Source organism: Phaenicophaeus curvirostris, chromosome 19 (genome assembly GCF_032191515.1).
Source record: "Phaenicophaeus curvirostris isolate KB17595 chromosome 19, BPBGC_Pcur_1.0, whole genome shotgun sequence".
In the NCBI taxonomy this organism is placed as follows: Eukaryota; Metazoa; Chordata; class Aves; order Cuculiformes; family Cuculidae; genus Phaenicophaeus; species Phaenicophaeus curvirostris.
In genome coordinates, this window is record NC_091410.1 from 3,791,676 (window position 1) to 3,808,307 (window position 16,632).

General features: G+C 50.8%; 1 protein-coding gene across 1 annotated transcript in view; it reads right to left on the reverse strand.

The window, feature by feature from the left end:
* The window catches only part of NTN1 (netrin 1), a 115,958-nt gene that overhangs the window by 51,154 nt on the left and 48,172 nt on the right, over positions 1–16,632 (reverse strand). Inside the window, exon 2 of the mRNA XM_069872333.1 lies at positions 1,356–1,544. Coding sequence (XP_069728434.1) covers positions 1,356–1,544 — 189 coding nt within the window. The remainder of the gene's footprint in view (positions 1–1,355; positions 1,545–16,632) is intronic.

The window sequence follows — 16,632 nt, forward strand, 5'->3', positions numbered from 1 at the left end:
GTTTTGACTGAGGCTCTAGCTTTTTAGCAGCCTCAACACAGGGTGGGTCAAAAATGTCTCATTGAAATAGTTTTTACAAGGTTAAAAAAGGGGGGGAGCAGGGCTGTCTAAAGCAGTGGTTTCTTTTCTGTTTTGGTGAGGAGTGTCTGTTTTCAGTGGAAAAAAAACCCCAACAACCCCATGAAGAAGCGTTTTCATTAAAAAATTGAAAATGCTGAAGACCCATGGCTTTCCAGCCAAAAATACCCAGCTCGGGCCAAAAAGCTTTCCATTTCTTGTTGAAATGAGTCTTTAGGGAGAGAAGAGCTGTGGGAAAGCCCAGTACCTTCTAATCTGGCTTTTGAATGCTTGCTTGATTCCTTTAGCTGCATCTCAGGTTCAGGATTTACCCTTCTTCCAGCAGGCAGCTGAGAGTTAAAAAAGTTCATTTGCAGGATTTGCTCTTATTGCAGCTCCCGCCCCAGCTGAAGCCCTGATCGCTGTGGCCCTTGACACCCACTGCAGGAGAGGAGGAAACCTCAGCAAACTCCATCCGCTGAGCTCAAAATCAAGTTTTTTCCCATTTCCATGTTTTTACCTCATCCTGAGAGTGAAACATTTTGTGCGTGGGTTAAGCATTGCTGGGGGTGAGGGTGGGAGCAGGAGCCAGGCATTTGGAGGAGGCTGAATTACAGGCACCACGTCTAATCCCACACCTGAGATTTTGTGCAGCTCTGCCCTTCCCTATGTGATGGCCACCTTAGCTGTGGCTATTGGAGCAGGTGAAGCACAAGTCATGAGTGATAAAACCTGAAATAATTTAAAATCATCCTCAGCAGTGAGGGCTTTTTCTATTTCGGTGACTTTGTCCTCATTGAGAGGCCGGGGAGACCAGGCAGAGGTGATGGCAAGGAATGTGGAGGGAAGAAAGGAGGTTGTAGAGAGGAGGGTGCTGGCCTCTTCTTCCAAGTGAGGGGACAGGACAAGAGGGAATGGCCTCAAGCTCCACCAGGGGAGGTTTAGGCTGGACATTAGAAAAAATTTTTTCACAGAAAGGGTCATTGGGCACTGGCAGAGGCTGCCCAGGAGGGGGTTGAGTAACCTTCCCTGGAGGGGTTTAAGGCACGGGTAGACGAGATGCTAAGGGGCATGGTTTAGTGTTTGATAGGAATGGTTGGACTCGATGATCCGGTGGGTCTCTTCCAACCTGGTTATTCTATGATTCTATGATTCTATGATTTCAAGGGCTTGGTTTGGGAGAGAGAGAGGAGCAGGAGGAGTTTGGTGAGAGCAAGGGCTGTGGAAGCCGGAGTGGCAGGAAGGTGTTGAAGAACAAGGAGCTGTGTGGTCCCAGACATCCCACCCCCAACTCATACCTTTGCAGGCCTTGCGGTGGGAGATGGGCTTGCTGAGGTCCCGGTAGAAGCCCTCCTTGCAGTAGTGGCAGTGCCGCCCCGCAGTGTTGTGCCGGCAGTTGAGGCAGACACCGCCACTCTTGCGCCCCGACAGCTTGTAGAGCTCCATGTTGAAGCGGCATCGCCGGGCGTGGAGATTGCAGTTGCAGGCTGTGAGAGGGAAAGATCAGATACCATCAGCATCCGTGCCTGCTCAAGGACGTGCCAGCCCCAGAGGAGCCCATGTGCATGGGGCTCAGCAGCCTGGGGAGCCCGGCCGTGGTGGGGATGTCACAGGAGGGGATGCTCTGATGGCATCTCTGGCTATGGGAAGTCAACTGCTAACTCACAGCCATCCTTAACCAGTTCTGTGTGGTAAGACCAGCTCTTTGGAGGGGGAGCCAAAACCTCATTTCACCCTTGTGACTTGAATACAGCTGTCGAGTCTCCCCAGTCGCAGGGCTGTGAGGGCAAGGAGCCCGTCTGTGGCTCTGCCAGTGTTGTCACAAGCACTTTGCCCTCAGGAGCCCTGCTCATCCCCTTCATCTGCTCTTGCACTCCAGTGCTTTGTACTGTGCTACTTCTCACTGCAAAACCCCCCTAAACTGCTCGGACCCCCCTGCTTCCCAACCTCATTGCTCTCTCCAACTCCCTGAAAGGAGGTTGTGGAGAGGAGGGAGCTGGGCTCTTCTCCCAAGTGACAGGGGACAGGACGAGAGGGAATGGCCTCTAGCTCCACCAGGGGAGGTTCAGGCTGGAATTAGGAAAAAAAATTTCACGGAAAGGGTCATTGGGCACTGGCAGAGGCTGCCCAGGGAGGGGATTGAGTCACCTTCCCTGGAGGGGTTTAAGGGATGGGTGGATGAGGTGCTGAGGGACATGGGTTAGTGTTTGATAGGAATGGTTGGACTCAATGATCCAGTGGATCTCTTCCAACCTGGTGATTCTATGATTCTATGATTCTACAATCCCAGAACCTCCCCCCATGTTTCCAACATCACCTGCTCAGCCTTCCCAGTACTCTCACCAGCCCCAACACACATGTGTTTGAGTTCTACATCACATTTCAAAATCTTCCCAGCCAGCTTCTTTCCTTCCTGTGCTTGGTACCCATAGCCTAAGGCTCTGTTAGGCATCTGCAGCCCTGTCCATGCAGATAAAACCTCACCTCTGCCTCCGTATCCCTCATCCCACTGCTGGGACGGGGCCAGCCTGACACCCAGTTAGTCAAACACCAAAAGATCCCCCTCTGCTTGGATTGCATGTGCTAGGACTGAACCTGCCGGGATGTCCAACTCTTCCACCGTATGCAGCCTAATGTCAACACCAGGACTATTTTAACAGGGGGCCTTTGCAAAGGACAACTGAGGGACTTCAAAAGCTTGACCCCTCGCCTGCCTCTACCCAGAGCTGTCAAGGGAACATCAAGAGGCAGTTGCTACGTCTCTGTGCTTTGCCGAGAATTTTACAGCTTGTTTTCTTTTCGCTTTGCTTTTATTTGCTCTTCATCCCCTGAACAATGCATCTGTGCAATGCCAGCCTGCAGCTGGGCCTCTCGGCTCGGTGCAAAGGTGTCACGGCTCTGGGCTTGTCACCTTCCTTTACAGCAGAGACATCTTAATCCCTCATTCCTTCCTGTTTACCTTATGGTGCTTGCCAAAGACAAAGCCATGCTGTATTTGCTTAATCATCAGATTTCATCCTGGAAAATTACAGTGCAGTTCCAGATTCTTTATGGCTGGACTTGATGATCCTAGAGGTCTTTTCCACCCTTAACAATTCTATGATTCTATTTATCAGAACCAATCCCCAGCTAACTCGCAACATCAAAGCAAAAGGGAGAGTGAAACCCTCCACACACGCCCAACCAGCAGGATGGAGGCCACTTTGCAATCTGAATTCCTCTGGCTGACATGGTGAAACCCAACCTCACGTCCCCACCAGCCCCAAACACTGGCAGAGCAGAAGCACCCAGCAATGCACTAATGATGAGAAGAGTGGCCTGGGAGCAGTTTGCCAGCTGTGAGAATGTGAGATTCCTGACACCGAGCGAGGCCACGACTTTGAACTGCAGTTTGCCTCTCCTTAGATCAGCGCTCCAGCCTGTGGGTGAGTTTATCATCTCCTAAAGCAGGAGAGGACCATCAAGGAGAGACACAGTTCCTGCACACAGAGACAATTGCTGCTGTTTAGCTCTGGCTGGTCCCACAGACACATTTAATTGTGGCGCAAGTGCACATCAAGAGCCTGTTTGCAACTAAAAGAAGAGGAACATTCACCAGGCATGTTCTGTGTCCCGTCTTGTATGTTTTTCCCCTTCCATCTTAGCCTCAGGAAGAGCACTTTGTGCTTTACTAGGAGCAGCTCAGTGATGGTAATCTCCTTTCTCACAGTGTGCTGAGCAACCCCTGCCATCATGAATGCTCCGTGGCAGTCAGTGCTATACAAATACGTGATCAGAGGTGCTACCTGCCCTGCAAAACACACAAGCCAAGTTTTCAGCATGGAGGTGGTGGTGTTTTTAAAGTCCCAATTCTTGATTTATAGCAAGGAAACCAAGATGCTGAAATTAAACCCTTCTCTTGGGTGTGCAAGAGGCACAGGGATGAGGGCTGGTTCCTCCATCCAGGGCAGAGCCTTCCTCCAGGCAAGGACTGGCTGCCTGGGCCACCAGGGCTGAAGCATGAAGGATGTCCTCTTGGCTGTAGCTAACCACTAAGGCAACACCTCCATCAACGACCTCAGGACTCAGCCCAGGCAGAGGAAAAATACTTAGGTTCTTCAGTCCAAGCATCTGTCATCCCAGCTGTAGCCTGTGACCATGCAGGCACTTCTCTATCATTCAAAGCCATGAGACTCACTGGAAGTTCTGCCTTTGGTGCTACAAAACATAGGATTTAATCCCTGTTGGCCCACACAAGGAAACACTTCTCCAGGAGATGGCTTGGCCTCACAGAAGACCTAGATCTTTTTTGAAGCTGGCAGAAATGCATGTTTTCCAAAGAGCATGAAAGGTAACTTCCTGCTACAACTTGTAGGAAGGTTTGGGTCAGAAGGGACCTCAAAGCCCATCCTGTTCCAAACCCCTGTCATGGGCAGGGACACCTCCCACTGGATCAGGGGCTCCAAGCCCCATCCAACCTGGCCTTGAACACCTCCAGGGATGGGGCAGCCACCACTGCTCTGGGCAACCTGAGCCAGGGCCTCCCCACCCTCATCGAGAAGAATTTCTTCCTTATGTCTAATCTCAGTCTTCCCCCCTCCAAATGAAAATGGTTCCCCTTTGTCCTGTCCCTGCACTCCCTCATCCAGAGCCCCTCCCCAGCTTCCCTGGAGCCCCTTTCAGTACTGCAAGTTGCTCTAAGATCTCCTTGGAGCCTTCTCTTCTCCAGGCTGAACAATCACAACCTTCTCAGCCTGGCCTCATACGAGAGGTGCTCCAGCCCTTGGATCATCTCCGTGGCCTCCTCTGGACTCACTCCAACAGCTCCATGTCCTTCCTGTGCTGAGGACTCCAGAACTGGACACAGGGCTCCAGATGGGGTCTCACCAGAGTGGAGCAGAGGGGCAGAATCCCCTCCCTCACCCTGCTGCTCCCACAGCTTTGGATGCAGCCCAGGACACAGTTGTCTTTCTGGGCTGTGAGTGCACATTCCTGGCTCGTGTCTTTTAGGAGAGCTGGACTTGCTACCCGAGTATTTTGCAAGACTGCATTGGCAAATCCCTTTTTAAAATTCAAAGCTGAGCCCACCCGAAGTGTGAATGAAAACCCATTTCTTTGGTTTGCTCGATAAGCAGAAATGTTTTTGCAAAGCCAAGAAGCAAAACTCCTGGGATTTTCTGAAGATCTCTGCAAATATTTCAGCTCATCCCACCAGGGGAGAATAAGCAGGGGGTGCAAAGCTGTTCGGAGCCCTGCTTCTGGGATCAGTTTTACATTGCTCTTGCAGGGATGGGAAAACGCAGTGTCTGGAGGATTGAAGAAGCCGAACCTCACAAGAAGCTGTGGAGAGCTCCCCAAAATATTTATCCCTGTCCTCATCCAAAATTAATGACCTAAATATTCTGTGTACCTCAGGATATAAATCCTCCCAGGAGGGACTGAGTGAGCTGGGAGGACATGAAGGCTGGACAAGGCCCTTTCCACGGCCAGCATCCCTGCACTTGGCCTCCCTGCAGGGTTCCCACAAGCACTGCAAGCAGCCAGGGAGCAACAACCACCCCTCCATCATGATTTCTCAGCTTTTGCTGACTCCTCAGCTTGGCCTTGGCTCTAGACGCTCCTTCACCTGCATGTCCAGTGCATCAAAGGTGGTACTTTTCCACCATCCACCCCTCCAGATACACCTGTGTGTGCAGACTGAAGGGGCCAAATTGACCCGATGAGAGCAATTTAAATTGGAATTACTCTCCTGTGCTCAGCCAGAGTGTCTGGGTCCTGAGTGGCTAGTGCTGTGAGCCACTGGCCACTGCCCAGGGCTAGCTGGCAGCTCCATCTGTAGCCTGATGAGTTTGCAGATGCCCAATGGGAGAGGCTTGTTCTGACTGAAGGAAAAGAGCCATCCCTTTTTTTTTTCCTAACAATAGTGCATAGGGATGTCACAATTAGGGCAATAAAATAAATGACCCATCTAGGCGTCAGAAAGTCCTCACTGAGGACAAGGCTGGGCCACCTCATGACGAGGTCCATCACTCTGGTGCTACAGCCTCAGAGCAAATGGGCAGTGGGGGCCTGGAGATGCTGAGTGAGGGCAGTGTCAGCACACGCCGCTGTCACAGGGACCCGGCTGTTAGGCCCAGCAGCAGATTGTGATGCTTTTGGAGCTCTCAATCTGTGCATGGTCCCTGGGTGCCACGGGCAGGGCGTGCGGCTGCCCGGCCACATTTTCCCTGGAAGGCGGTGGTGAGGAGACGCGGCTCCCACCCACCCTCACCCTACGGTCAATCCCCCGCTGTGCTGAAGTGTTTTGCCTCGTTCCTAACATGAACTGGCCTGGCTTTAATTTCCAGCCAGTGCTTCTTGGTTTGCGTTTCCTTACCACAGTAAACAGCTCTTTAGCAACCCAGCTTGTCTTTCTATGAACATTTTTTTTTTTTCATAGAATCATGGAATGGTTTGGGTTTGAAGGGACCTCAAAGCCCATCCATTTCCAACACCCTGCTGTGGGCAGGGACACTTCCCACTGCATCAGGAGCTCAAAGTCCCATCCAACCTGGCCTGGAACACTTTGAGGGATGGGGCAGCCACCACTGCTCTGGGCAACCAGGACCAGGGCCTCCCCACTCTCACTGCAAAATATTTCTTCCTGATAACTCACCTCAATCTCCCCTCTTTCAGCTGAAAAACACTCCCCCTCATCCTCTTCCTGCACTCCCTGATCAACAGCCCCTCCCCAGCTTTTCCTTACCCCTTGTCCTATCACTGCACTCCACTCTTTGTCGTCTATAATAAAAATGTCCTCCCAATATTGGCTTCACGTATGCTCCACACACTTCTCTTTCCACACAGCGGAGAAGCCACCCCAGCACAAGCAGCAAACTGAGGGCAGACCCAGCTATGGATAAAACACATGCCAGGTGCTGAGACCTCTTTGATGAAAGGTTTTTGGCTCCAGTTGCTCATCTAAGCTCAGTGCTGCTGTCTCCTGCTCTCTTCTTTCTCTCGTTTTGCCAAGGACCTCCCTAGCCTTTTGTTCACTGACTTTATTGTGCACAGATGTACAGAGCCGCATCAAACAGTCTACCTGGGCTGCCAGGCTCAGCTATGGACAACCAGATAGCACTGAAACACAGATGTTCAGAAACCTGGAGAAGGCTGGGGCGGAAAAGAGGAAAGCTGTTGTTTGGATCCATGTGAAGAAACCACAGCAGAAGAATCTCTGTATTAAAAAAAGTGACTTGGTCAAATGAATCCATCAAAGAAAGTCAAGGCAGGCAGGACTTTCTATTTGGGAGAAGGAAAGAAGGTAACATGAATGAGTGGTGCAGGCTGGAGCTGTGTGGTGGGAGCCGTTTGTGGCTTTAGTGCTGCCACCGCGTCCCCCAGGCCCCGAGTCCCAGCGCCCTGCATCTCCCAGGACGCATTCCTCTCCACTGTTTTCATTCAGCAATGACAATGCTGCCCTTTCAAAAGACCCCACCCTTCCAAAACTTATATTTTGGCAGTTTTCAAAATGAAAATTGCTTCTAAACAAACGAAAACTCCAACACATTTTGTTTTAATTTTTGCAAACAATAATTCAGGGGAAGGGGGGAAGGGAAAGGGATGGATAGAAGAAGCCAAGGGCTGGAAGTAATCTCTAAATTTGACTTGAATTTATGAATGGTCTCAGACTCCTTAAAATTATTATTTTCCCAGATAAATTTTTTTGCCAGGAAATTGCTAGCTCTGCCTGAACCATTTTTTTCCTTCTGCAGGAGCAAGCCTTGCATGTATGGTCCTGGTCGCTGAGGGGAACACCCTGCCTGTGCCCAGCTGGGGAGGGGCTTTGCTCCCAGGCGATACCTTCAGGGGTATTATCTTTGAGGTCCATATTGGTCAAACAGCCACCCTTAAATCTAAGAGAAGGGACAGCACGTACAGAGCTGTGGGAGACAGGGGAGACCTCTCTGCTTGCAGGAATGGAAGGTAAAGAAAAATCCTCTACAGAGAGAGTGGGAGGGTGTCCCTGGTCCCCTACAGAGTCGTGTCCCTTCAAGCCTGCCGCTGGCTGGTTTGAGGTTTTGGAGCAGCTCAGCATGAGTTGCCGGAGCTGGATGTGTGAGGGATGTGTTTGCGCTATCAGTGCTTGCTGCAGCAAAATAGCAAAGCAGAGAATCATAGAATCACAGAATGGTTTGGGTTGGAAAGGACCTCGAAGCCCATCCAGTTCCAACCTCCTGCCATGGGCAGGGACACCTCCCACTGGATCAGGGGGCTCAGAGCCCAACATATCTGGACAATCTCATCTCAATCTCCCCTCTTTCAGCTGAAAACCATTCCCCCTCATGCTCTCCCTGTACTCCCTGATCCAGAGCCACTCCCCAGCTTTCCTGGGGCCCCTTTCAGCACTGGAAGTTGCTCTAAGGTCTCCCTCAAAGAACTGGATGAACACTGGCCGTGGCAGTGGTGAAGTCCTCCGTGGCACAGAGAACATACATGGCTCTGGAAGCTTGGAGCCACTCGGACTGAGCAGCCGTATCCAGCTCTGCTCATAAGGGCAGGCTGCCCCGCACCCTCCCGTGTGGCTCGGTGCCACCCACCACAAAACCAGCTTCCCGACACAAACCAATAATATTTGCTTGGGAAAATTCATTTGTATGCACTGTGAAGTCTTGAGTAAGGAGGAGGATCGGAAATTGGTTTGGTTTGCTTGAGCTAATCCGCCGAAGGGGAAATCCGTCGGGGTGCTGTGGCTGCAAGGGGGAGACGCAAGGTCTGCACCAGGATCCAGGTTTTCCTGATGGCTGGAGCAAGGAGACGGAGCAAAGTGTGCAGGCGCACCACAAAATACGAGGTTATGGTTGGCATTACCCGTGAAAACAGAGCTGCAAACCTGGTGGGGGGAGAAGGAAAGCCCCATCCTTGCTGACACATCCTAGACCACCCCTCGCCCCGGGGTCTGAAGGCTTTTTGGGCAGCTCCTCACCCTCCAAGCTGCTCCCCACAAAGCCAGATGCCGCTTGCCCCTCTCCACATGCAAGAAACAGCCCTGAGAGCAAGGAGAGGTCAAACTGCAAATGTAGGCGAAGCAAGAGAAAGGAGTCCTGGGGAGAAATGCAATGATAACATCTGTTTGGGGACACAAGAAGGGGTTGGGGAACAGAAGACTTTTCCATGCATGAAAAGAGTTAGGAATGGCAATTCTGTGGAAAAGGTCTAGATAAGGTGTATACTTGCAGTCCAGAAGGCAAACCATACCCTGGGCTGCATCCACAGCCATGGAACCAGCAAGATGAGGGAGGGGATTCCTCCCCTCTGCTTTCCTCTGGTGAGACCTCACCTGGAGCCCTGTGTCCAGTTCTGGAGTCCTCAGCAGAGGAAGGACATGGAGCTGTTGGAGCGAGTCCAGAGGAGGCCATGGAGATGATCTGAGGGCTGGAGAACCTCCTGTACAAGGACAGGCTGAGAGAGTTGGGGTTGTTCAGCCCAGAGAACAGAAGGCTCCAAGGAGGTTTTAGAGCACCTTCCAGTACTGAAAGGGGCTCCAGGAAAGCTGGGGAGGGGCTGTTGATGAGGGAGTGCAGGGGCAGGATGAGGGAAAAGATTTCGAGCTGAAAGAGGGGAGATTGAGACGAGATTTCAGGAAGAAATGCTTTGCTGTGAGGGTGAGGAGGCCCTGGCCCAGGTTGCCCAGAGCAGTGGTGGCTGCCCCATCCCTGGAGGTGTTCAAGGCCAGGTTGGATGGGGCTTTGAGTGACCTGATCCAGTGGGAGGTGTCCCTGCTCATGGCAGGGGGTTGGACTGGATGGATTTTGAGGTCTCTCAACGTAAACCATTCTGTGATAAGATGGTATCAAAGTGAACCAGGGCTTCCTTCGGGGTGCTGCACACCCCACATGCTCTTCACTTCCAAGTCTGCCCAGCTCCCAAACCCCCATGTTCCCCAAGGGCTGGAGCCCTGGCAGGCCCTGGAGATGTCCCCCTGTCAACATTGGTTCTGCAAAGTATAGCAACACTTTAAAATACTGATACTCAGGTTGGTAACAGCAACATTAATGCGTGCCTGAGATTCCCAATGATCAGACTTTCATTTTTCCTTTAGGTAAAAAAATGCCAAACTCACTGTTTGGGCTGAGAAGTTTGAGACTGGGTGTCTGACTCAAGCTGAATAGTTCTGGTCAAGCTCCTGCTAAAATTATTCAGCTACTAATGAGAAACAAGGCGAGTGAAAAATACGGGGTTGTGCCAATGCTAACAAATCTGGGGATTTCTTTCCTTAAGGAAAAGCTATCACCCTTATGTTTGAAGCCAAGGCTTAAAAAGAAATACATTGCTCCCTGGTAGGGATGTTTCTTTTGCTGTCTCTAAGAAGAACTGCTCAAGCTTGGCTGAGTTAACATTGAAGGTCAGGTTGGATGGGGCTCTGAGCAACCTGATGGAGTTGAAGCTGTTCCTGCTCACTGCAGGGCAGTTGGACTTGATGAACTTCATGGTCCCTTCTAACTCAAACCATTCTGTGATTATACGAGTTTCTAAGTCACTGAAAACTGAAGGACATGTTCGGTTGAAGTTGATGGAGTTTTGCACTTAAATTCCCTGAAGATAGAAGAAAAGATTCTTCTTTTCACTGGCCAAACCAAACTCAAAACCAAGCGTGTAGAGACAGGGAGGTTGATGCTTATCCTGCCAGGTGCTGAACACAGTGCTGCTAACCTACCGTGCTCCCTCCTGCCTTTAGTAGGAGATTCATCTTCGTATAGAATCACAGAATCACAGAATTATTCAGTTGAAAAGGACCTTAGAAGTCATCAGCTGCAACCATACCTGCCTTCTACTAAATCATGTCCCCAAGTCACCTCACGGTGACTCAGCCTCCTCCCTGAGCAGCCTCTGCCAGTTCCTGAGAGCCCTTTCTGTGAAGACAGTTTTCCTAATGTCCAGTTGTACATCAGACCTCCACGGCAGTGATGGTTATCACCAGGTCCGTCAGCAGGAAGGGTGGACCTTCAGCAGATGACAGAGAGCGGGGAGGAGAAGCAAATGCTAAACAGCAGAGCTTGATGGATTCAACCTGTGAATGTGTCTTGGGGATTGTTCTCACCCCAGCAGAACACAGGGGTAAAACAGGCACAGCCATGGCAAACCAGTTCCTTGTCAGTGCTTGTAGCCAGCTCAAATACTGGACATCAACACTGGGCAAACAACAGTTAACAAAGCCAACAACTTGTATGTGGTCTCTGGCATGTGGTTTTGTGAACAGATACAGGGAGAAAGTCCAGAGCTGCTCATAGATCAAACCCAAAAGAGGAAAAGAGCAAGTCCCATCAGATCAGCTACTGAAGGCTACTTTGTCAACACTCATAATTATTAAATTTTCTCCAGTGCTGTGAGACCAAAGCTCTTCCCAACAACCTAAGATCCTTTCAGAGAGTACCAGGCAGCTGCTGCAGGTCAGGCATGGTGGTTGCCTGTCTGCTCCTCCAGCCCCTCCTGCCATGAGAGCTGGTTCCAACAGTGACAGATATTACTCATGACTTAACGTGTGAAGTGCTGGAGCATGCGCAGAGGAGGGCAATGAAGCTGGTGAAGGGTCTGGAGAACAAGTCTTATAAGAAGTGTCCGGAGAACTTGGGGCTCATTTGCCTGGAGAAGAGGAGGCTGAGGGGAGACTTCATTGTTCTGTGCAGCTCCCAGAAAGGAGGTTGGAGCCAGGTGAATGTTGGTCTCTTCTCCCAAGTAACAAGTGATAGGACAAGAGGAAACGGCCTCAAGTTGAGCCAGGGAAGGTTTAGATTGGATATTAGGAAAAATGTCTTTACTGGCAGAGTGGTTAAACCCTGGCAGAGGCTGCCCAGGGCAGTGGTGGAATTCTCATCCTTGGAGGGGTTCAAAAAAGCGTGTACATATGGCACTTCAGCACATGATTTGGTAGGCATGGTGGTGCTGGGCTGACGGTTGGACTGGATGAGCTGAGAGGTCTTTTCCAATATTAATGATTCCAAGTGTCTATGATCCTTTGAACCTGTCTGACTGGGGTCTGATGCATGTTTTTATTCATTTCAGGGAGGGAGACATTTTCATAACTGCTCCCCTATTTATTAGCTCCAGACTGGACAGGCACACCGAAACCTCCTTAGGTATTTCCGGACTGTCCACAGGATATTTCTGGCCTCACAGGAAGCATCAGAGAAGAAAAAGCAAGACTTATTCCTGGGAGATTTACAGCTCTGAGATGTTCAGATTATGAGCCAGATTTTAACAATCACTGAGCGGTGGAGATTGCCCCATCGCTGGCCGGCACACGTGTCAAACAGCTGCTCCCAGATTTGTGTATTCCTGCCTTAAACCCTCAGGGACACCCTCACTGACCTACAACGGCTCCTTCAAAGCCACCAGGCAGCTGACTCCCTATCAACAGGCAACAAGGATGGATGAGAAATCCGTGGGCCTGTTGTGTTGCACTGAAATGTTGATATTTGTGGCAGCCTCTCACCCAAGGCATTTTATCCCAAGACAAAAGCAGACTTTCTCAATACAGGATGCAAATCACAAAGCAAGACTAGCCCTGGTGCAGCACAAAGGGTTGTACTCAAAGTGTCTGGAAATGGCCTGGGTGGGGACATCAGCTGCTCTTCAACAGAGACTTGAAGGGGCATCGTCTTCCTTCTAGAGCCTCTCTGAGAGCTGTCTGGAGAAGAGGGCTTCATCCCTGTAGTCCGCATCATGAGCCTGCCTTGACAAAGCCTCTGAGGGGTGGGATGAGAGCTCCAAGTGGACCTCATCTGGGGCTGGCCTGCGGTGCCAGGGTCTCCTGTCCTGCACTGAAACTGTTAGCACGTTGCACCCACATTCAGGCCCAAGCATGGCCAGTGAGTCACAGAATCATAGAAACATAGAATGGTTTGGGTTGGAAGGGACCTCAAAGCCCATCCAGTCCCACTCCCTGCCATGGGCAGGGACACCTCCCACTGGATCAGGGGCTCCAAGCCCCATCCAACCTGGCCTTGAACACCTCCAGGGATGGTGCAGGGAAGTGATGACTCTTGCAGTCACATTCTGTTTGATCTATCTCAAGCTCTCTTCCCTTCAGTAGCTGTGGGGTTTGACCAGGAGATTTTCTCTGCAAATTGGGTGTTGTGCAGGAAGCTTGCAGATAAATGTCAGCCTGAAAGAGCTTTAGTTATTTTTTTGAGAAAGGAAAAATGATGAAGCAGATGCTTTATTTCAATCTGGAAGATGATACCAGGCTTTCATCAGCTTTCTTTATTTAATTGCCCCATCCAAACCCAGCCTCCTGAGATTGTAAATCCTTTAAAATGAATTGTTTGCATCCCGTAATTCATCCAGACGCTGTCCAAAGGCAGGAACTAATGGGAGAGCTCACCCATTATCACGGGTTATCAGAGAAAGCCCACAGCCACCGGCCCCGCTCTGCCCACCCGGGCTGAGCTCTGAGGTGCTCCTTAAGAGTCGATGTTTATTTAGAGTCCGAGGGGAATCCACTTGGGAACAATTTATCCACTTAAGCTCTGGCCTTGTGGTTTCCCTCTTATCTGGTACAGATTTCAGCAGCAGCTTTCCTCCAACTGCTGCGGGGGTGGTGGCACTTTGCAAAGGGGACCTTTCTCCTCTCTCTGCCCCACACCGTGGCACTTCCCTCCTACCTATCCATCCTGCTGACCTCTCCAGATGATTATGAATGGCTGGAGGTTGAGCAGATACTTTTCAAGGTGCCAAAATCCACATCCCATTCCCTGAGTGCTAGATCTCATCAGCGCTTTTGTGTTTCTGTCCTAAAACCAGAGTTCTGCAGGCTCAAAAGGAGGGCATGAGGTAAGAGAGATCTGAGCACTACAACCCTCAAAGTGATGCTCCAGCCCAGAGCAGGGGGCAGGACCCAGCACACTCAGTGTAACGCTGTCCAAGCCCAAGCCATTTCCCTGGAAGTTTTCCTACATCTCTGATGCAGGATTATATCAGCCACACGATTTTTATCAGCCAGGGGTTAAACTGGCCCCAGCCAGGCCCTCTGCCAAAGGGACCTTGTGGCTGGGACCTACAGGGCTGCCACCAGAGCCATCACGAATCCGCACATAACCTGTAGCGGGTCACCTCCCCCAGAACCTTCAGAAACCCCTCCAAGGTGACACGGAGTCTGAGTCCCTGTGCAACTGCATCAGAAACACCTCTCTAAAGGTTGGATCTCATAAGTCTTTGCTGCTTTATCCTCTGAATGACCCTTTTGTCCTTCCCTGGCCATCAGTTTGGTGCTGCCTTCCCTGTTCTCTACCAGGAGCACATCACTTTGTTAGCCCAGGTAGTGCCAGTGGCTGTATCTGTGCATTTACATTCCCCTAAACCCCCCTAACCCTTTCCCAGCGAAGACTAGGGGATCCCAGCCCAGGAACCAGCATCCTTCTTGGGGCCAGGAAAAGATGTTACCCGGCAGGCAGCTCCCACTAGCGACCTGCAGAGCTGCTGTATTACAGGATGGACAAAAATCCTGGGGAGAGGGATCTCCAAAGGGATAGTCCCCTCGGTTTTGTTCCATATTGTGGGCCTGTCTGGGAGATGGTCCTTCCTGTGCCTCAGATGCTGCTCCAGTCCCTGCCTCGTGCCAGGAGATGGAGCATGAAGTGGTTTTGGGAGCACTTGCCATGGTCTCCTCCCTTTCCCCACGAATTACAAGCCTCAGCTTGGCCACTTGACGTGCCAGACAGCAACACAAGCTTGACAGATGACAGCTCTCGGGAAGGGTTTTGGTTTCTCTCTGAGGCCAAGCTGACTCAGGGGAGCAGTTGGCAGTTCAGCGCATTCGTTTCCACCCGGCGGAGTGGGACTGAGCGGCTGTTGTGCCACACAGAGGCTGCCCGTGCGGGCTATTCCCACTCCATGCAACACAGCCTCGACTCGGCTGCTTTGGCTCAGTGGCATTTTCCCTGGCAAAGAGATGCTCCCAGCATAGCTCTCCCTCTCAGCCTGGAAGCCAGACCAGGACAGGTAGAGAAGCTCATCTCTGCCTCTGCTATCCCTAACTGCAACACTCTGGCTGTGTCAAAAAGGACACAAAGGTCCAGAGAAGACACCAAAACCTTGAGCCACTCTAAGCTGCCAGACCTGATATTGAGTCACCCTCTTACTGAAAATATTTTCCAACCCTGTTACAGTAATTAATGCATTTCAAAATAGACAACTGCTTAGTAGGGCTGGTTTCTTTCATCAGGTGTTTTGCAGCGAAGAACCAGTACCTTCAAAAGTAGAGATCAAGCACCATTGATCCAAAATATGTCTTGAATTTCCCCACCTAGAATCATAAAATCATAGAATGGTTTGGTTTGGAAAGGACCATGAAGGACATCCAGCCCAACACCCCTGCAGTGACATCTTCAACTCTATCAGGTTGCTCAAAGCATCATCCAACTTGGTTTTAAATGTTTCCAGGGATGGTTTATCCACCACCTCTTTGGACAACCTAGGCCAGTGCCTCAGCACCTTCAGTGTAAAAAAATTTCTTCCTAGCATCCAGGTTAAACTTCTCCTCTTTTAGTTTATGGTGGGTCCCCCTCTGTTTTTCTGGCAATGAGGTTCCCTAATCACTTTGGGCTGGTTCAGTTCACCAGCAAATAACCCTGAAAAGGGCCTGAGCCCTTCAAAAGCCACAAAGTGCTCTGCTGAGGTGTGTGTGTACATGGCAAATATAATTCCAGGTGCCTGGGGCTAGGCACCAACACATCACCTCCCTGTTATGCTAATAAAATGAATTAGAGAGCTGTAAATTAATTCCCATTCAATCAGTCCTACAGCGACTATGAAAATAGGGGCCACCCATCCCCCCGTGTGTGTCTGGAGGAAGGTGGGAAGCTGATCACTGGCAGATGTTGAGTGTATTCCCTTTTCTCTGCCCTTGTTCCTGCTCTGTGAATACCCTGAAATCTGGTAGCAGCCTTGGTGCCCAAGTAGCCAGCAGCAGTCAGGTCTCCCCTTTTCCAAGCCCACTCCTGCCCACCATTGCCTCCCCCCAGGCCAATGCACGGGCACACATGGGGCTGTCACACCTGGTGACAAATACAGCCTCACCATCCCCTTCCCTGCGCTCTGGCACACCAACAAACTCCATCAGATGCAGAGAAGGTCCTGCAACGGCTCTGCTACGGAGCCCAGTGTATTCCCAGCCAAGCTGCCTAGAATCACAGCGTTATTAATGCTGGAGGAGCCCTCTAAGCTCGTACAGTCCAACCATCAGCCCAACACCATCATGCCAACTAAACTGTGTCCCCAAGTGCTATGGCAACACGTTCTTTGAACCCCTCCAGGGATGGAGACTCCACCTCTGCCCTGGGCAACCTCTGCCAGGGCTTCACCCCTCTGTCAGTGAAGAAATATTTCTTAATATCCATCTAAACCTCGCCTGGCACAAGTGGAGGCCATCTCCTCTTGTCCTGTCCCTTGTTTCTTGAGAGAAGAGACCAACACCCACCTCACCACAACCATCTTCAGGGAGGTGTCGAGAGCAATGAGATCTCTCCTCAGCCTTCTATTCTCCAGGCTAAAAAATCCCAGTTCCCTCAGTCAGCTCTCTTAAGATTTGTGCTTAGCATTATCATGCCTTAATGCCTA